The sequence below is a fragment of the Pteronotus mesoamericanus genome, unplaced genomic scaffold, assembly GCF_021234165.1.
Source record: "Pteronotus mesoamericanus isolate MK-2021 breed Mesoamerican mustached bat unplaced genomic scaffold, CSHL_Meso_final scaffold_636, whole genome shotgun sequence".
Taxonomy (NCBI): domain Eukaryota; kingdom Metazoa; phylum Chordata; class Mammalia; order Chiroptera; family Mormoopidae; genus Pteronotus; species Pteronotus mesoamericanus.
Window position 1 is genome coordinate 2,177,181 of NW_026555324.1, and position 20,873 is coordinate 2,198,053.

Sequence of the window (20,873 nt, forward strand, 5' to 3'; positions counted from 1 at the left end):
AGAGGGGTATGGATGAGTTTCATCAATGTGGGAGTGGGCGACCTACCAAGTCAAGGTAGCAGCCCTTGTGGGTCCAGGGACACACTGACCCCAAGGAAGGGAGGAGGGGAAAAAGGAGGGAGAGATAAAAAGAGATGAGTGGAAGGAAGAAGGGAAGGACGGAGGGAGAAAGGGAGGGAGAGGGGGAGGAAGGGAAGTAGGCTCTTGACCTGTTTTTGTACAGCCCTCAAGCAAAGAATGTTTTTTACATTTTTATTTTTTTAAGATTGTATTTATTTATTTGTAGAGAGGGAAAGGGATGGAGAAATAGAGGGCGAGAAACATCACTGTGTGGTTGCCTTTCAAGCACTCCCTACTGGGGTCCTGGCCCACAACCCAGGCTTGTGCCCTGACTGGGAATTGAACTGGTGACCCTTTGGTTCGCATGCCAGCGCTCAATCCACTGAACCACATCAGCCAGGGCTGTTTTTCACATTTTTAAAGGGTTAAAAAGAAGAAGGAGAAGAATGTGCAACAAAGACTATGACTATATGCAACCTGAAAATAAAGAATATTTATTACCTGGGCTTTATGGGGTGAGGGGGAAGAATGCCTACCTCTGAGTTACCACATTAGTTATCTATTGCTATCAAGCAAATTGCCCTAAAACTTAGAGGTTTAAAGCAATAAATATTTATTATCGTTCACAGTTTCTGTGTGTTGGGAATCCCCAGGGAGCATCTTAGCTGCATGATTTGGTCTCAGGGAATCTCTCATGAGGTGACAATCAAGAGGTCAGCTGAGGCTGCTGTCATCTGAAGACCTGCCTGGGGCTAAAGGAGCCCCCTCCATGGTAGCTCACTCACATGGCTGGCAGGTTGGTGGTGGTTAGGGGGAGGACTCAGCTCCTCGCCATGTGGACCTCTCCACAAGGGAGCTTGAGTGTCGTCACAGTATGGCAGCTGGCTTTCCCCAGAGCAAGTGATCCAAGAGGAAGAGCGATGAGGAAGCCAAAATGTCTTTTTATGACCTAGCTTCATACATCGCACAAGATCATCTCCAAAATATTCCACTGGTCACACAAGCCAGCACTATTCAGTGTAGACAGGGCTACACAGGGCATGACTACCAGGAGGCAGGGATCATTGAGGCCACCTTGGAGGCTGCCAACCTCAGACAGTGAGTGACAGAGCTGGGGATCTGAACCCAAGCAAGCTGGCTGCAGAGTCTCTGCACTCACCACTATGTACAGATGTCCCTCAATGGCAAAAGAGGGGGACACTTTTTAAATAGGCCTTATTTATATATCAGTTTTAGATTTACAGAAAAATTGAGAAGATAGTACAAAGAACCCTCATATGCCCCTGAAAATTTCCCCCATTATTTTTTTAATTTTTTTACTTTTCAGTTACAGTTGGCATAAAATATCATATTAGTTTCACGTGTATACCCCAGTGATTAGACATTATATAACTTACTAAGTGATCATTCCGATAAATCTCCTGCCCATCTGACACCATATGTAGTTACTAGAATATTATTGTCTATATTCCTTATGGTGCATTTTACATTCCTGTGACTCGTTTGTAACTACCAATTGCTACTTCTTAATCTTTTCATCTTTTTCACCCAACTCCCCAACCCCCACCCATCTGGCAACCATCAAACTCTTCTATTTATGAGTCTGTTTCTGTTCTGCTTGTTCATTTATTTTTTTTTAGATTTAATTGTTGATATGTATTTATTGCCATCTTATTTTTCATGTTTTTAATCTTTTTTTTTTCTTCTTAAAAAAACCCTTTAACATCTCACCTAATACGGGTTTGGTGGGGATGAACTCCTTTAGTTTTTCTTCGTCTGGAAATCTCTTTGCCTGTCCTTTGATTCTATATAATAGCTCTGCTCACTAGAGTAATCTTTATTTTAGGTCCTTACTTTTCATCGAGTATTTCTTGCCAATCCCTCATGGCCAGCAAAGTTTATGTTGAGAAGTCAGCTGAAAGTCTTATGGGAGCTCCCTTGTTGGTAACTAACTGCTTTGCTCTTGCTGCTTTTAAGAGTCTCTCTTTGGCCCTGACCAGTGTGGCTCAGTTGGCTGGGCATGGTCCCACAAAGGGAAAGGTCGCTAGTTCAGTTCCCAGTTGGAACACATGCCTGTGTTACAGGTTCAGTCCTGGCCAGGGTGCATATGAGAGGCAAACGATCTCTGTGGTTGTGGTTCCTTTATTATTAACATCTCACATTATTATAATACATTTGTTATGCTTAATAAACCAACACTGATACATTATTATTATCTGAAATCCACAGTTATCACCTAATGTCCTTTTCCAAGATCTCATCCAGGATACAAGATTATATTTAATTGTCATGTCTCCTTAGGCTCCTCGTGGCTGTGACAATTTCTGTCTTCTCCTTGTTTTGATGTCCCTGACAGTTTTGAGAAATACTGTTCAGGAATATTGTAGGATGTCCCTTACTGGAATTTATCTGACATTTTCTCATGATTAGACATATGGGGTCACAGGTTTGGGAGAGGACTATCACAGAAATAAAGTGCCCCTTCCATCATATTATAGCAAAGGCATTTATGATCAACATTATGACAACTGATGTTGTCATGTATAATCAACTGACTGAAGTAGTGTTTGTCAGGTTTCTCTGCTATAAAGTTGCCATCCCTGCTTCCTTTTCCGTAACGCACCCTTTGGAAAGAAGTCTATCTGTGCAGTCCATTCTAACGGGATGGAGTATCTACATGAATTATTTGAAACTCTTCTGCATGGAAGATTAGCCTCTTCTCCCTCATTTATTATTTTATTTAATTCTTTATTTATATCAGTAAGGACTCATGGATATTTACTTTATACTTTGGTGTATAATCCAACACTACTTGATTCTCTTGCTGAAGTCATTCCCATTTGGGCACTGGCAGTCCTTTCAGTTGGCTCCTAGAGGGTAAATGTAAACTTTCGTGTATATTATTAAATTAGATCTTCATAGTAACTGGCAGTTTATATTTCTACTCCACCAGAGATTAAGGTTTTTATTTTTTAATGACATTATATTCATTTTGTTTCTTTTATAAGTTCAGGTCAAACATTGCAATAATCTGACGCAGAAAATTCAGCTTCTCGAGTCAAGTGAAGGGGGGTGAGAGAAAATGGAATAAATATTAACTTATTTAAGAAAAAAGAAAGAACCCAATCTCAACAGAATGTGAGACTAAAATGTCCAACATTCCTGTCATCAGAGTCCCAGAAAGACAAGAGGAAAAAAGTGTAATGCAGAAAAAATATTTCAAGGAATAATGGCTGAGCCCTGGCTACTATGGCTAAGTGGATTGAGCATTGGCCTGCAAACCAAACAGTCACTGGTTCGATTCCCAGTCAGGACACATGCCTGGGTTGCAGGCCAGGTCCCCGGTGAGGGTTACATGAGAGGCAACCACACACTGATTTCTCTCTCCCTCTATTTCTCCCTCCCTTCCCTCTCTCTACAAATAAATGAATAAAATCTTTCTTAAAAAAAAAAAAAAGAAATAATGGCTGCAAACTCCCCCAAATGACAAAAAGACACAAATCTGCAGATTCAAGAAGTTCAGCAAACCCCAAGCAGAATAAACTCAAAGAAATCTATGCCTGGACACATCATAGTCAAACTGCTGAAGCTTTTCTGATGGCTGCCCCTGCCAGCAGCTTGGGCTGCACTGTGCTCCCTCTGAGCTCTGGACTTCTGCTAAGCCAGTGCCACCGTTGTCTCCTTCCAGCCACCTTCATGATCATCTACAGGACCTCATCAGCCACAATAGGTTCTTCACCTACAAGATCCAGGAGATCGGAGATGGACTGTGCCTGGAGGTAGAACAGAGGGCAACACTATGACTCGCTCATTGGTGGAAATGCCTCCATGCCCAGGGCAAAGGTACCAAATATGCAGGAATCACTTATGTCGATATTGTCCTGAACCATCACTGGCAGGAAAATAGCTTCACAAAAGAAGCCTACAGGAAATACATCAAAGGTGATATGAAATCAATCAAAGGGAAAATTGAAGAACTGAGACCAGAAAGAGTAAAGTCTTTTATGACAAGGGCTACAGAACAAATCAAGCATATCCTTGCTAATTTCAAAAACTATCTGTTCTTTAGTGGTGAAAACATGAATCCAGACGTCATGGTTGCCCTGCTGGACTACCATGAGGATGGTGTGACCCCATATGTGATTTTCTTTAAGGGTGGTTTAGAAATGGAAAAATGTTAAGAAATTTGGCAATTTGGATCTATCACCTGTCATCATAACTGGCTGCTGCTTTTCATCCACACACCACAACTAGGACAAATGGAACTGATGGTTTCTTAAATTCTTCATTTATCTCAACTTTGATATATTTGGAGTGGAGGAATTGTTTTTAAGAAAAACATGTTGTGGAGGTTGTCTAAAAATAAAATGCATTTAAACTCATCTGTTGAAAACTAAACACAAAAAGGAAAACTGCTGAAACCAGCCAAGGTTTCCACTGCACACAAAGAATGATTTCAATGACGGCAGATTTCTCATCAGAAAACATGCGGGATGGAAGGCAGTGGAACAATATTTTTCAAGATCTGAAAGAAAAGAACTGTCAAAATTCTATACACAGTGAAAATATCTTTCAGGAATGAAGGTTAAATAAAGACATTCTCAAGGAATAACCAAGAAAATTTGTTGCCAGCAAGCCTGCTCTAAAAAAATAGATAAAGGAAGTTCTTCAAATGGAAGGAAAATAATACCAAAAAGAAAGTTAAAACTTTAGAAACAAAGACCAAGAGAAATGATAAATTTCTGGTTAAATATAATAGACTATTTCTCTCCTGTTAAGTCCTTTAAAATATTTGATGGCAGCCCTGGTTGATATGGCTCAGTGGGTTGAGTGCCAGCCTGCAATCTGAAAAGGTCACCAGTTCAATTCCCAGTCAGAGCACATTCGTGGGTTACAGGCCAGGTCCCTGGTGGGGGTCAAGTGAACTGCAGCCAATTGATGTTTCTCTCGCACAGCGATGTATCTCTCTCTCTGTCTCTCCCTTCCCCTCTATCTAAAAATAAATAAATAATATCTTTTTAAAAATAAAATGAAATATTTGATGGCTGAAACCAAAAATTAAAACAATGACTCATCGATGACATTTTCAGTGTACGTAGATGTTACACATGTGACAACTCCAACATAAAAAGGGAAGGAAGAGGGAACTCAACAGTGGTTTTGCATTCCCTTTGAAGTAGTAAAATATTAATTCCAAGTAGACCACGAAAACTTCAGTGTGTACATTGTGATCTCTAGAGCTGCCATTAAAGAGAGATTGTAGCCCTGGCCGGTGTGTTTTGGTGGATTGAGTGCTGGCCTGAGAACCAAAAGATCACGGGTTTGATTCCCGGTCAGAGCATGTGCCTGGGTTGCAGGCCAGATCCCCACTAGGGGGTGTGCAAGAGGCAACTGATCGATGTTTCTCTCACACATTGATGTTTCTCTCTTTCTCCCTCTCTTCCCATCTCTCTAAAATAAATAAATAAAATATTTAAAATAAAATTTCAGCTTGAAGGAACATTGCCATCAGCTGGCCTGAGTTCACTTATAAGCAGGGTATCCTGCATGGTTTGCTTAATCGCTCTGAAATTCAGGCTCTTCACCTGCAAAAGGGACAGTGGAACCTAAGAAAGAAGGCTTAGGAATGACTTGATAGGCTCAAGCCCAAAGGACACCCCACAGAGTGCCCAGCACCCAGCAAGCCCTGGATGCACTCAAGGTATTTTTGCCACCGTGATTTCTCCACTCACCGCATTCATTTGAGCAGAGCCCCAGACAAGTTACTCAACTTCTGCACATAACGCATACCTGGAAGTGTGTTTGAAGTTGATTTCGCAAAACGCAAACAAGAAATTTCTGTGTTGTCAAAGACACTCTATTTACTGAGGACTGCATAAATTATGAAATCCCAGATTCCTTATTACCAGTTAAGTGTCATTGCCAAAGATGTATTTCCAGGGTTTCACACATGCTGTTTAAAAAAACAATTGGATTGCCCTGACTGGTGGCTCAGCTGGTTGGAGCATCGTTCTATACACCAAAAGGTTGTGGGTTTGTTCCTGGTCTGGGGACATGCCTAGGCTGTGGGTTCAATCCCTGGTCAGGGCGCATATGGGAGGCAACCAATTGCTATTTTTCTCTCACATCCATATCTCTCTCTGTCTCTCTTCCTCTCTCTCTAAAATCGATCTTAAAAGATTGAATTTATCTTACTGTGCATATTTTGGTTCCAGTTACAGAAGTGATGGATTTTGTTTGTTGCCAAAACACAATTCAATTTCTAGAGAAATATGCAATGTGGCAAGTAAAGGTGGTATGAAAGTAAAGGAGACGCTCATACAGAAATGCCCACAGATGGTTTTTGTGTGGCCAGGCAGGGACGGTGCACCCAGCATCAGCAAGGCCCTGGATGTCCAAGTATCAGAATACAGGAAATGAAAGAAACGGTTAATTCAGCATGTTTAATACTTCAGTAGGCCTTGCTAAGTTGCCCTCTCCAAAGATTCTAACAAGGGATGCCTTTCCCAACAGTTTCGAGATTTCTCATTTCCCCATGTCTCCAATTCTGGGCATTTCCAAATGTCTTCATTTAGTTAAACTGAGGGGAAATTTGACTAGATTGTAAAAAGCACACACATGCTTCAATTGTGCCCACTTCCTCTAATTAAACATATGGTCACCAGCTTAAACCTCCAAGGGCCCAGCTGAGATTTGCTGCTTTTGGCACAAACTTCACTTCCCTCCACTCTCCCGTCTTCTCACTAAGCCCCAGCCACACTGACCTTCCACTTCCTGCAATGGACCAAGCCCTCTCCCACCTCAGGACCTTTGTGCACGCTGCTCCCTCTGCCCTGAACCTCCTCCCCTGGGTAACTCCTATTCACCCCATGGGCAGATTCTTGCAATCAGAAAAACAAAACCACACCCGGGAAAAAAAAAACAAACAAAAAAACCCCTGTTTTCCAATTTATAATAATACTACCAGCTTCATAGGGTTGCTATGAGGATCAAATGAGATACATAGTTTGAAACACTTGGCACAGTGTTTCAGAAAGTGTTAGGATTCAGTTCAAGAGGCACCTCCCCAGTGAAGCTCTCCCTGCCCACCCTTCCCAGGTCAGCTTTCCATATGTTATCCTTTCCTGTGGTTCTCTCCATTGGGATGGGGGAGGGGTAATACACCATGAGTATCATTAAATAATTGTCTGCAATATCATCTGCTTCATTAAGACCATGACTCTGGAAGGGCAGAAATGCCGCCCAGCACCATGTCTGCTCCATCATAAGCACCTGATGCATGTCTGTCAGGTTAATGAATGGATCAAATGAGCTCCAATTTGACTCAAGTATACTAAATTGTCAGAGGCTACACTTCTTATCACTGTTATCAGCACATGCACTTTCTCCCTTTTCACGCCTTTTTATAACGACAAAGGGTAAAATGCAGTAATGCTCACACTACTGCACAAGTCAGCCACATCTAGCCTGGCCAGGAGGGCCCCAAAAATCTTCAACAGAACTGTAGGTGGGTAGGCAGCGCCCCCATGTGATCACGGAGAATGTTTGCTTTTCTGTTAATGTACAATGCTAGCACTCAATACTCTGGTTAGATATTCTGTTTGTCCTTCCACATCAACTCTCCCCCTCCCTCCCCCGACTCTGTGCCCTGAGAGGGTGACAGCATGGCCGCCTCCCTGCCTTCCTTGCCTTCTGATACAGCTACTGAGAGGCTCCAGAGGGAGATGGGAGCGTGGGAGGAGAAAGAGCAGGGTCTTTATTCTCTCTCCCGCCCCTGATTATGGGCTGGATCTTCAATTTCAAATTCAGAAGGAAGCAGAAGGGATACAATGTGACTTCCTAGGCTAGATCATAAGAAGATACAACTTCCACCTGGCTTTCCTTCTCTTGGATCAGTTGCTCTGGGGAAGCCTGCTCCCAAGATGGGAGTATACTCAGGCGTCTCAAGCAGGGAGAAATTGAGGCATTCCACCAGCCAGCACCCACCTGCCAGCCGTGTGAGTGAGCCACCTGGGAAGCAGATCATCCAGCCCCCATCAGACCCTCAGGTGACTGCCACCTCCACAGATATCTTGATTGCAACCCTGTAAGAGAGCCTGAGCCGGAAAGCCGAGCAAAGCAGCTCCTGGATTCCTGACCCACAAATAAATTTGGGGATAATCTGCTTTGCAGCAACAGAGAACTACTACAACTGCTAACAGCCCCATGCTCCTACTTCGGGGCCCTTTGCACTTGCTGTTGGCTCTGCCTGGAACTGTCTTGCCCCGCCTCCTTCAGGTCTCCCCTCAGATGTTCCCATTGCCTCCTCTCATGCCCCTTTTCCAACCTCCCTACCTCGGGTCATGTTTCATTCTAGCTCCTATTTTACAGATATGAATACCAGCTCTCTGAGGGCAGGGATCCTAGTTTCGTTCGATGCTCTATCCACAGTACCTGGAGCAGTGCCTGGCACAGAGTAAACGCTCAATATGGTGGCCACTGGTATGAGAATCTAGCAGTCCGGATTCTTGTCATAGCTGGACTAGTCTCCCATTTGTTTCCTGCCCACTCCGTGCCCACCCTGGCCAGGGGATGGGACATAGTTGTGACCCTCCCCCCCATTGGGTAAGTAGTAATTGGCGACTATAATGTGGAAGCCCCTCCATATCTCCCCACTTCCCTCGAGACAAAATCCCAGCTCCTCTGTGCAGCCTACAGGCCCCCATCCCTGCATGAAATTCCACCATTCAGCCACAAAGAACCATGAGCAGTTACATTCACTGATAGTCTCCGCACCCACAAACAAAGCTTTGGGAATCAAACAGAAAACATTAGAACACTTATTTTTTAATTTTTTTTTGTTTGCTAAAGAATGTATTTATGTAATAAATATATTATAAAATAATCTACAGAATCTATTGGTATAACCGTATTTGTATGTCCTTTATAAATAAATATCCATCTGGGGGTGGACCTTCAACATTTTTACTGATGGGGTGTAAAATCGGAAACAAATTTTAGCGTCATTCATCCTAATACGGTTTTGCCTCCCAGAGGACGTCCGGCAACGTCTGGAGACATTTTCAGTGGTCGACCACTAGCGGAGGAGAGCCGCGCGCACCCAGAGGGTGGGCGGCAGGGATGCTGCTGGATGCCTTACAATGCACAGCACAAGGAACCCAAAGAGCCAGCAGTAGGAGGGTGAGAAGCCTGGCCTACAGCGCCAGGCTCTCTCTTGATTCCGGGGTCTTTGCACCAGCTGTTCCTCCTTCCCCGCTCTTTTTCTCAACTAGCTAAAACCTCAAACTTCAAGTTGTCCCCTCCTCCAAGAAGCCATCCCTGCTGCCTATAGGCTGGGCCAGAGCCCTCCAGCCCCCCAGCGCTGACTGGGTTAAAATTGTCTTGCTGTATTTTTACAAGCACCTCCCCCAAACCTCAATGCCAGTCCCTTCGGACCGACAGTATTAGGTGGCCCAATGACTAGCTCGCCTACTAGTTTGCTTGTCAGGCGCTACTGAGCGTTCTACCCCGCGTCTCGAATTCGGGCACATATCCATGCAAACATACAAACCCACACGCACACCCAGGGTGTAGTTTACTCTTATGATCCCCATTTTACAGAGGGGTACACTGAGGTCCCGCGAGGGAATCTGGCCAGGTAATAGACTCATATAGGTAGGCGCCTAGGTCCTAATTAGTGCCTGATTCCTGGGGGAGGGGAGAGGGCGGGGAACTAGGGGAGCGCTAGCTTGGTGGGGCGGCGGCGCGGAGACTCGCCGCGGCCTTCCGATGCAGCCCCGCCCCCACTAGGGACGTGAAGACGCGGACCCCGCGCAGCGTGGGGACATGTGACCGACTGCAGAGGCCGCGCCGCCACCCTCACCCAAGGTCTGCGCGCTCCACCGCAGGGTGCAGACCCCAAGAGCTCTCCTGGGTTTGGGGTGCAAGAGCAGAGGCGGGGCCAGGGCGGAGCCAGCGCACAGCCCCCCACCCACCCAACGAAAGTGAAAGAGGGGGCCGGGAAGGAAGGGCGGAGCCGGCCCGAAGCCCCGCCTCCTGCCCTGCGCGCTGCTGGACCGCCGGGCGCGCCCAAGTACGGGGGGCGCCGAGCGCGCAGTGCGGACCCTCGCGGGTACCTGCGCAGCCGCCACCATGTCTCAGGAAGGTGTGGAGGTAGGAGATGACTATGACGGGGCCTGAGGGAGACGCCGGGGAGGAGGTGGGGCCGTGAAGGGGGCTTCGCAGTTCCTGGGTACTCCATCCGAAGCCCAGACGTTTCCCTGGCTGGCGCTTGTCCGCCCCCACCCCCGCCTCAGAAAGGAGAGTGACTGTCACCTCCCTCTGCGCGAAATGCGGCCTCCTCCAGGAAAAGCAGGGGCTGCAGTGTCAAGGGTCAGAGGCCAGGGGTTACCTGGCCGGCCTCCTCCTGAGCCCGGGACGCTCGCCCCGATCCACACCCTCCCCCAATGCCCGGTGGGGACTTTGGCTTTTTCCAGGAAATGCCTTGGAGGGATGGAGATGGGAGGTACTGAGGCCAAAACCTAGGGTCAAGTTCAGGCCGGGAGGGGAATGCTTAGAAATGGGGGAGGGGCAATCGCTCTTCTTCTTATCCCCTCGGAGCCCACCTGTCCCCTCCCTCCCCAGCTGGAGAAGAGTGTCAGGCGCCTCCGGGAGAAGTTTCATGGGAAGGTCTCCTCCAAGAAGGCGGGGACTCTGATGAGGAAATTTGGCAGCGACCACACGGGAGTGGGCCGCTCCATCGTGTATGGTGAGCGGGCCAGCGGGCTGGAGTTCTGGGTCCCGTGGGGGTTCTGCGCGAGGGGCACGTGGTCGGTGGGGAAGGTAGGAAAAGGCATTGAGATCTTCTCTTGGTCTGTACTGGGGCTCTGAAATTCCCGCAAGATCCTTCAAGGGCCCTTCACTTACACTTACACTTGCTCTCCCTACTAGGGGTAAAGCAGAAAGACGGACAGGAACTGAGTAATGACCTGGATGCCCAGGTAAACTGCCCCTCCCTCCTCAAAGGGCAAGGTAACCGGGGAGGGAGAACAGAGGGAACCCAGCCCATCCATCCATAGTGAGCCCCCTCAGTGCACTGCCAGTCCACAACTCATGGTCCAACCACATTTACTTACTTCGCAGCCAGGGAGCTTGCAAACAGTAGGCATTCCTTACATGCTGATGGTATTAAGTGGGGGGAGAGAGATATGAAACTAACCAGTGAAACGAGCCAGGATTAATGTCATCATAGAGGAGCCCTGGAGGTCAGAGAAAGCTTCCTAGATGTGTTGCCAACTCGCTGGAGAAGAGTGATCCCTGGGAATGGTGGGGTCAGAAACGGTCTTCTGGAAGGGGGAATGGTGTAAGCAAAGGAACACAGTCTGGGATGAGCAGAAGATGGAGAAAAGAGAGGGGCAGGGAAGCTCAAGTGCTGGATGAATGAATGGATAGATGGAAAGGCTTTGAGACACAGGAACATCATGGCCACTTCGCCCTTTGGATGGCTTTGGTGGCTGATGCACTGTGGATTCTGCCTGCTTCGAAGGCCCGGCATTGAGTTGTTAAAGAGTATAATAAAATATGTATTATACTCTTTACATTTATACATTTACATTTACATCTATAAAGAGTATGAAAAAGTAATAGCGAAGAGTTGCATTGATTGAGCACTTCCGTTGCAGCAGGACTCCAGGAATTTTACCTGTTGACTCATTTCATTGCCACAGTGGCCCCATGAAACAGGTCCTACTATTTATCACCGTGTGTTACGGATGAGGAAACCAACACACAGAGTGATGAAGCCACTGGCCAGGATTACGCAGCATGCAGGAGGCCACTGGAACTTGAACCCCAGCCACACAGAGTCAGAGCCTGGGCTCTGAGATGCCCCTCATTAGGAACCCCAGGGTGGGGGGTGTGACTTGGCCATGTTCCCACAGCTGGCAGTAATAGGGGGAAGGGAAGAGGGGGACAAACTTGCTTTTATCTGAACCCAGAGCTAGAACAGGTAGCCTAAAGCAGCATGACCTCAAAGAGGCAACCTGTTTCGGTGCCGACAAGAATGTGACATTTGCAAGCAGGATGGAAGCATGAGGTCAAGACCTGCTTCACCACAGTCACCGACGGTGATCTCAGGCAAGCCCTCCTCCAGCTCTGGGCCTCAGTTTCCCCACCTGAGCAATGGGGATAATGAGTGTGCCCACCTCTCAGGACTGCTGTGAGGATAACTGAAGTCATGCACCTGGCTCTCAGAGAGTGAGTGCTGCTCCTTCAGCTCCTTGTGAGTTAGGAACACTCTACTCTTACATGGGGCCAAGACCCTCCCCCAAAAGATAAGGTGAAAAGAGGCCTGAGCTGAAACCTCAGCCTCTGCCCATGGTGTCTCCACCCAGGACCCACCAGAGGACATGAAGCAGGACCAGGACATCCAGGTGAGTCCACGATATGGGAATGGGGAGGTGGAACAGGGAGGCCATCCATGGGGGAGAGGTATGTCTGTCAGAGTAGAGCTGACGTGTTTATGTTGGTGGAGGAGGTGTGACCACACTGCCCGCCTACCCGATTCCACAGGCAGTGGCAACCTCCCTCCTGCCGCTGACGGAAGCCAACCTGCGCATGTTCCAACGTGCCCAGGAAGACCTCATCCCCGCTGTGGACCGGCAGTTCGCCTGCTCCTCCTGTGACCATGTCTGGTGGCGCCGCGTGCCTCAGCGGAAGGAGGTGATAACCCAATCCCTAACCTCAACTCTCCTGACTCTGTCCTAAACTCCACTCCCAACCCCCACCTTCAGTGTCTGAAGCTCTGATTTAAGAACATCGTGAGAGCTCAACCTCCATCTCAGAACCCAACTCCCAACCTTGGGCTGGACTTCTGACCTTTAACTTGAGCTCAACCCTTATGCCAGACCTTGACCTCTGACTCCACAGTCTGACAGCTACCACAGAAATGAAACCTGACCCTGAAACCACAACCCAAAATCTGACTTCAGACCCAGCGACCATTGGTGTGCTTCTGGTACATGCTTAAGAACCAGCTCTTGCAGCATAGGAGGAAACCAGATTTGTAGTGTTTACCAATTTCCATGGTGTAAATATTCCCACTGTAGCCAATATCAAGCTACCAGAGCTCCCCTCTGACAGGGAGCCTGTTCCCTTTTTCACACCTGCAGGTGTCGCGGTGTAGGAAATGCCGGAAGCGCTATGAGCCAGTGCCAAGTGACAAGATGTGGGGCGTGGCTGAGTTCCACTGTCCAAAGTGCCGGCACAACTTTCGGTGAGGCAACATTCAGCCCTGCCCCGCCCTGCCCTGCCCTGCCCTGCCCCGCCCCGCCCTGCCCTGCCCCGCCCCGCCCCGCCCCAGCCCCACCCCACCGCAGCCCAACCTCACCCTCACCTTTGAATCCTCTTGGCCCTGCTTGACCCCAGGGGCTGGGCACAGATGGGGTCTCGGTCCCCTTGCTATGGCTGTGGCTTTCCCGTGTATCCGACACGGATCCTCCCTCCGCGCTGGGACCGGGACACGGGGCACCGCAGCACCCACACCCACTCCTGCTCAGCTGCTGACTGCTACAACCGGCGAGGTAAGGGTCTGGCGTGTGTCCCGTGGCCTCCCCCTACTCAGGGCAGTCTATTTGGCCTTAACTCCTGAGACAGCAACCTCTGGATTCTTAAGTACCAAGGTCTCAGTCCCTGTGGCCACTCCCCGTAGCGTCAGCCCCTCTTCCATGTCTTCTGTGCCCCACCCCCTTCTCCAGGGCCTTCAACACTACCTCCCGCAGCATCAGCCACCTTCCATGGTCTTGCCATGAGGCTCTGTAATTTTCCCCCAGTGGCCCATACCCCAGTGTCCTGTGGCCTCGGCCTCTGTTGTCTCTGTATTCTTGGTTCCTCTTTTGCCTCCTGGAGTCTCAGGTGATGCCCAGGTCCCTGGGTCTCCTGTGGCTTTGACACCTGTGACTTTCAACTCCGAATTTCCTGTAGCTCTGAGCCTGTGGCCTCAGCCTCTCTCCTCCCCAGATCCCCAATGGCCCCAGACCCCTTGCCCCCAGAGTCTCATGTGACCTCAAGTCCCCAGACCTCAGAACCCCTCCCTTCCCAGAGCCCCACGTGCCTGGGACATCCTGTGCACACCCCAAGAGCCGGAAGCAAAACCACCTGCCCAAAGTCCTGCACCCCAGCAACCCCCACATCAGCAGTGGCTCCACTGTGGCTACCTGCCTGAGCCAGGGGGGCCTCCTAGAACACCTGGACAACCTCATCCTGGAGGACCTGAAGGAAGAAGAGGAGGAAGAAGAAGAGGAGGAGGAGGGCGGGCACGGGGAGTGACCCCTGCCAGGTGCAGATGCAAACCAGACACAGTGTGTAGATATTTTGTGTTGTTATAAAATATGAGCTCAAACTGAGATCTACGTGCCCTTGGGGAGCCACCTGGGTCGGAGATGTTGGCAGAGGGATTCCTGGGTCCTGGGGAGCAGATCCAATGGGAAGGTCTGTGCAACATGGCTCACACTGAACCATGAAGGAGGTGTGGCCAGGACAACGTGGGCTCCTGCTGACAGCCATCCCCTGCAACCTGGGGGTCAGATGGACAGATGATCACAGCCTCAGGGGCCGGATCAGCATGGCAGCCTTCTTGAGAGAGTAAGCCCCGCCACGAAACTCAGCCCAATAGACACCATCCTGGTAGCGGTTGCGGTAGTGTCCACCACGGTGCCACACACCATTGAGGTTGGAGTGCGCACAGGCATGGTACCACCAGCCTCCCCGATGGTACAGGGCACAGTTACCTGAGGGGAGAGAGAGTCCATGTCCTCTTACCAGAATAAAAGCATCTACCAGTACCTCACTAGTGCAAGGCTTTAGCCAGGCATCCCCTGGCCCTCCACTTCTTCAAAGTAATGGCCTTAATTCTTAACTCCTTCCCTATCCCCTTACCAAAGTAAAAGTCACACTTTTCCCACCCTTTCTGCAACCCATGATCTCTACCTCTCATTCTTTTACAGGGTGTGGGGGTGGAATATTTACTTCCTTTCTAGAATAGAGTCCTAGCTCTCATAGAGTCCCCCATACTCCCTACCAGAAGAAGAATCCTGACTTAATGCCTCATTAGAGAATGAATCTGAGCTCCCCAGCCCCTCACCAGAATAAAAGTCCTATCTGTTCTGTATTCCCTGATCCTTACCAGAGAGAAATTTTACACACCCTTTCCCATTCTCTCCCTAGAAGCCCCACCTCCCCATCTGGCTCTTTACCAGAATAGGAGTCTCGGTCCCTATCCACAGTGCTGAAAGGCTTGTCACTGTGCCAGGAAAGAGAGTCTCCAGCATCTCCATGGTACTGGCCAAGCCGTAGGCGGTAGTGGTCCCTCTCAGGCTCCAGGGAGAAACCGTCATAGTGGGCACGGGCACCACGGCCCCCCCAATCCTCCAGGAGCACCAGTAGCTCATGGTCCCCACGGCTGGTCAGCTGATGTATAGGTTCAAGGCCTAGCCAGTATTCCCCATCAGGCTGCCCAAAGCCCACCTGGCAGGGCAGGAAAGTCCAAGAGTTAGAGGCAGGTCCCCTTTTCTCCCCAGCCCTGCCCCTACTTACGTACACACACCTTGTAGTGCTGCCAGGTAGTGAAGAAGTTAACTGAGCCATCTTGCCGCCTCTGAATCACCGTCCAGCCTCCACCCTCCAGCTGTTGGTCACACCAGGCTGACACTGTATGCCGGCCCAGTCGCAGCTCATACACTCCACTCTGCCCATGGCCTGCCTGGTGAGCCTCTGCACAATCTTGCCATGGGCCTGTAGACAGACATATGGGGTAAGCATGGCCTTAGAACCTGGACCGATCAAACCCTTATTAGAGTGAGAGTCCCAATTTGCACTGGTTCCCCTCCCCAGAATAACAGCCCTGCTAAGTACCCCAGTAGAGACTTCTTGTAAGTCGCTCCTCTCACTACAGCACATGGGGATCCTGGAGTTCTTACACCCTGGTTCTGACATCTCACCAGAATAAAAGCCCTGAACATGACACTCAAAAAACCAGCTCAAATTCTCACCAAAGTAGCAATCTTAAATTTGATCCCTCACCAAAATAAAAGTACCTCCTCTCCTATTTTCATATCAGTAAAAATTTCTTGGTAAGAGCCATAGTCCCTTGTTCTATCACCAGACTAAAAGGTATTATTTCCTCCAGTCCTCTCACCATGAGAGGCATATGTCATTAAAATCCTGACTCCAATTTCCCTCTGCTCATGCTACACCAGAAGTTCCCTGGCTCCTCACACCCCCCAACAGCCCTGCCCTCATCTTACCCGTTGGCTTAGTAGGGACAGCAGGGTGCCCTGCAGCCATGGGAGAGGCCAAGGGCCTGTGCTGTCTCAGGGTCTGGTCTTGCTGGGACTCTGGGGCTGGGTCTAGCCTGCTGGCGGCATTGGTGCCACCCACAAGACTGACTGGAACCACAGGCACCAGGGGCGGTGGCAGGACCTGGGTGACCAATAGAATCAGATGTGATTGCATTAACCCTCAGCCCAGGCCACTCTGGGCTGCTAAACCTCTCAGCACCCAAACGGGCAAGAGATCAGGCAGGTGCATGGATCGATCCTCCCCAAAAGCCCAAACCTAGTGGTCAAGAGCAGACAGAGCTGAGCCTAAATTCCTACTCTGGTGTGCACAATTTAACCAATCTATGCCTCAAACTCCTTTTCTTTAAAGTTAGAATACTGATAAGAGTGGCTCCAACAATGAGTATTAACTTACTTAATGTCCCCAACAACCCTGTAAAGTAGGATTAATGTCCCAGAGCAACAGTGCCAGAATTCGGAATAATATGACAGAAGTTAGAAACTGTAATGCAGGGTCTATATCGTATGTTACATTAACATTTCCATAACATGGGTCTTTGGTCTCTATCCACATAACATGCTTGATTACAGATTCTAAGAATGTTCATATGACGTGGGTAACTAAAGATTTTAAGTAGCCACCGTTGAGTTTTGACCCAAATAAATTATAGGAGAGGCAGGAATCTGGGTTTTGGAACTTTTCAGATAAGACACCGTGGGGTTGCAGGAGGCCCATCTGACAGACAATGCGCACAGGTGGCCACTCTAGGGGTACCACGGAGGTTACCTGCTGTTGCCCGCCCGCGCCGCCCGGGCACAGGCGCTCCAGACGGGCAATAAGGCTACTCTGCCGGCTAACTAGCTGCGCCAGCTCGCGGAACTTGACATCCAGCTGATGAAAGCGGAGGGCTGCGCGCTGTGCCTCGGCCGACGCGTTGAGCACGCGCTCCCCGAGCAGTTCCAGCGCGGTGGCGGGCTCCGCCTTCGGGCCGGGCCCCGCCCCCGGGCCCGCCTCGTGCTGCAGCTGCGTACGCAGCTGGCCTAGGCGGGTGCTGAGGCTGCGGCTCTCCTTGCGCAGCGCGCGCACCTCGCCCGCCACTGCGCCGTCAGCCGCTGCTAGCCGCTGAAGTTCTCGCAGCACCTCCTCGTGGCGGCCCACACGCACGCGCAGCGCCGCCACCTCGCTGGCGTTCACGGCTTCCGGCGCCGGGCGCACCGCCGTCGGGCCGCTCCAACACACGGCGCCTGTGAACTTCTGGTGGGGTAGTACGAAGGTGTAGGTGCAGCGCGGGGCGCCCGCCCGCGCCCAAGAAACGCCCAGCAGAAGCAGCAGCGGCAGCATGTGCAGCCCGGATGCCCACATGGCGGATCTGCCGGCAGAGAACGAACGGGAAGGAGAGGAGGGTCCGGGAACCCAGACTAGACCTCCGACTCTCCGGCCGGGCCAAACCCGGCTAGGCCCAATGCAAGTGTTTACACCTCCCTGGCTCCAGGTCCACACACGCCCACCTCTGTATCTCCCCCGGCCCTAGCCTGGAGCCAGCCCAGTGGGATCCCGCCCAGGCCGCTCCTCTGAGTCCCAGCATCCTGTGGGACAGAATTCATTCAACAAGCCTTCATTGAGCGCCTACTGTGTGCCGGCCTCATTTCTAGGCGCTGGGAATACGGTCAGAGACAAAACAAAATCCCTGCCTTGGTGGGCGAAGAACAAAATAAAGTATGAGATTAATAAAATGTTTTAGATGGTGCTAGGAGAGACACGGGGATCTATGCAGGAGTAATGTGAGAGGAGAGGAAAACCTGGAGAAAGTGATGTTTGACTAAAGACCTGAAAGGGGTGAAGGAGGAAGCCATGGGAATGTCTGGGGGAGAAGAGAAGCCCTTGCAGGAGAACGAGATGTGCAGCATGTAGCTAGATCATGCTGATGTATTTAACACACACACACACACACACACACACACACACACCCCTCGGGAGGCTGGAGCCCAAGCAGAAACGGGTGGGAGGGGTTGAGGGGCAAGTCTCACTAACCGGGTCTAGTAGTGGACAGGCCATGTCCCACGTCCTCAGATCAGAACAGTGCCTTGTGCCACATAAATCTGCCAACACACACGTGCCACAGGTCTGCCGTGTGCCCCAGGTGTTACCCAGCTTAACACAGGTGACCTCCAAGTGTCCTCACTCAAGGGTGTGTACTCGTGGCCACCTATACCCAACCCTGTAGGGTCCCCACACGGGCTCCCATTGCCTTCATACCTGGGGTTCACAGGCTCTCTGAGGACACACATACCTCCCATATGCACTTGCCGACACTCAAAACACTTCTCATGTGTCCACACATCACCCCCATCTGTACCAAGTTCCACTATGTCCCAACCCACACATCCTGGTGGCCACACAGCACGGGTCCCGTGGTCTTTATCATCACACACATTGCCTCTTTCACACATTCAACAAACACTCCTTGAGTGCCTATTGTGTGCCAGGAGCTGTTCCGGGCGATGAGGACAGTCATGACCAACAGACAAGATCCCTGCTCTCGTGAAATTGATATCCTGGTTGGGAAAATGGATGGCGGATAGGTCAGAGGGCAATAAGTGCTTAGGAGAAACCTCCAGCAGGGAAAGAAGTAGGAATCCTGGGCTGGGAGGGGCATTTTAAATAGAGGTGTCAGGTCTCTAAATAAAGGGAAGATGACACTTGAGTGACGACCCAAAGGAAAACAGAAGGGGAAGGACACTCAGGTAGAGGGAATAGGAAGTACAAAAGCCCTGAGGTGGGAGCTTGCTTGATGAGCCCAAGGAATAGAGAGGCCTGTGAGACTGGAACAGTGAGTGAAAGGAGGTAAGGGTAGGAAGGTGAGGGGCAAAGTATACAGGACCCTGAGTGTCTCAAGGAGGACTTGGGTTTTACTCTGGCTCATGTGGGAGCCAGGAGGGGTTCTGAGCTGGGAAAAGGCACATTTATGACTGAACTCACACATCAAACAGGGGATCCCAAGGGCAGACGAGGGTCCTCTCCTTGTCCCTGTGCCCTGAAGACACCAGACCCCCCACAACAGAAGTGGACTACATCCCCTGGAGCTAGAGTGTGTAACATCCACTGCCTACTGGGATCTCAGTCTGAGATGAGGAAGAGGCCTGGGAAAGCAGCCAGCCAAGCAGAGGCCCAACAGACAGAATCAGCCTCCACCTGCCCCCTCACCCTCTGCCCTCTCACCTCTCACAACCAAGATCCTGAATCCAGCGAGGAGGCACGTAGCAGGTACAGAAATCAGGGGAGAAGCCAAGGGTCCAGTCCAGCGGGGGCCTCTGAGCTGGGGAAGGGAAGAGCCGGTAGGAGAGCAGGAGGCAGGAGACTTGGTAACCCTCTCACCCCACTGAACCCCCGGAGCCTGGGACTAGAGCTGTGATGCTGAGCCCAGGAGCTCCAATTGTAAATATTTAGCCTTTCCCACATGAAAACTGAGGCCAAATTGCCAGACCTCCCTGCCCAGGCCACCAGAGCCTGATAACACAGGTCAGTGCCCTGGACATTCCCCCCATAGCAAAGCACAGAGCGTGGGAGGCTGCAGGCCCCAGGAAGCCAGGGAGATCCAGCGTCAGACGCAGACATATGCACACAAAGAGAAAAGGACAACAGCCAACATCAGCAGTGGCACCTGCTGTATGTCAGACACGACTCTAAGCTCTTTACATCTTTTGTCTCATTTAATCCTTGCAACCTGGGCTGGCTTCTGTGTGTAGCCTCATTATGCAGCAGGGAAAACTGAACCTCAGAGAGGGTGAGTGACTTGGTCATGGTTCCACAGCCCGAAAGAGTCCACAGTGGGATTTGGCTCAGGTAGCATGTCCAAAACTTGCATATGTATATACTGCGACAGTCACACACACCCATGTGCACATAACAATGCAGCACAAAGACACACAGACACCCAATAACACATTCAAATTGCTGCACAAAGCAGCAAAGATAGACAGATGGAACCTCTGTGTGTGTGTGTGTGTGTGTGTGTGTGTGTGTGTGTGTGTTTGCCTGGAATGTGCACACACAGATCCCTTTGGCCAAAGACACAACTGGAAACACAACTCAGATTCAGGCAGCAGTTGTGTTTCAAAATATGGTCACACAGACATATATATCACGCCTTAAAGGAAAATATCTGTGGGCTGTGTGTCTGTATCTGTGTGTCAGACACATACACACCCAGGTACACAGGGTCACACACTGGTAAGCCAGAGATGCAGACCAGGTACATAGCGAGACGCGGACACCTGCGCCGCCCTCCCCCCACCATAGTGCGCATGTTTCCATTTGTCTCCCATACACATCACCACATCCTCACACTGAGCAAGTCATGCAGGGACAGAAACAGGCAGAAGTAACCATACAGCCATTTCTCAGGGGTACCAAGAGACCCACACAGAGCCCCCAGGACACAGGTCTGGGATCTCCAACCTGTTCGAAGGCCTTGCCCACCCACCAGCAGACCAGCAGCC

General features: G+C 50.1%; 2 protein-coding genes and 1 pseudogene across 2 annotated transcripts; 2 read left to right on the forward strand and 1 right to left on the reverse strand.

The window, feature by feature from the left end:
* The first annotated feature begins 893 nt into the window (after positions 1-893).
* Positions 894-4,241, forward strand: LOC129061482 (translationally-controlled tumor protein-like; annotated as a pseudogene).
* Positions 4,242-10,077: 5,836 nt separating this feature from the next.
* Positions 10,078-15,224, forward strand: SHFL (shiftless antiviral inhibitor of ribosomal frameshifting). Its single transcript, XM_054562057.1, has 8 exons — positions 10,078-10,212; positions 10,684-10,807; positions 10,990-11,039; positions 12,432-12,470; positions 12,610-12,759; positions 13,209-13,312; positions 13,465-13,619; positions 14,138-15,224. The coding sequence occupies exons 1-8, from the start codon at positions 10,192-10,194 to the stop codon at positions 14,362-14,364; spliced, it is 870 nt and encodes a 289-aa protein (XP_054418032.1). The 5' UTR covers positions 10,078-10,191; the 3' UTR covers positions 14,365-15,224.
* On the reverse strand, positions 14,635-19,833 carry ANGPTL6 (angiopoietin like 6). Its single transcript, XM_054562056.1, has 6 exons — positions 19,594-19,833; positions 17,161-17,743; positions 16,341-16,515; positions 15,641-15,828; positions 15,291-15,561; positions 14,635-14,825 (listed from the first exon to the last, which is right to left on the reverse strand). The coding sequence occupies exons 2-6, from the start codon at positions 17,734-17,736 to the stop codon at positions 14,635-14,637; spliced, it is 1,401 nt and encodes a 466-aa protein (XP_054418031.1). The 5' UTR covers positions 17,737-17,743; positions 19,594-19,833.
* Between the last annotated feature and the right edge of the window lie 1,040 nt (positions 19,834-20,873).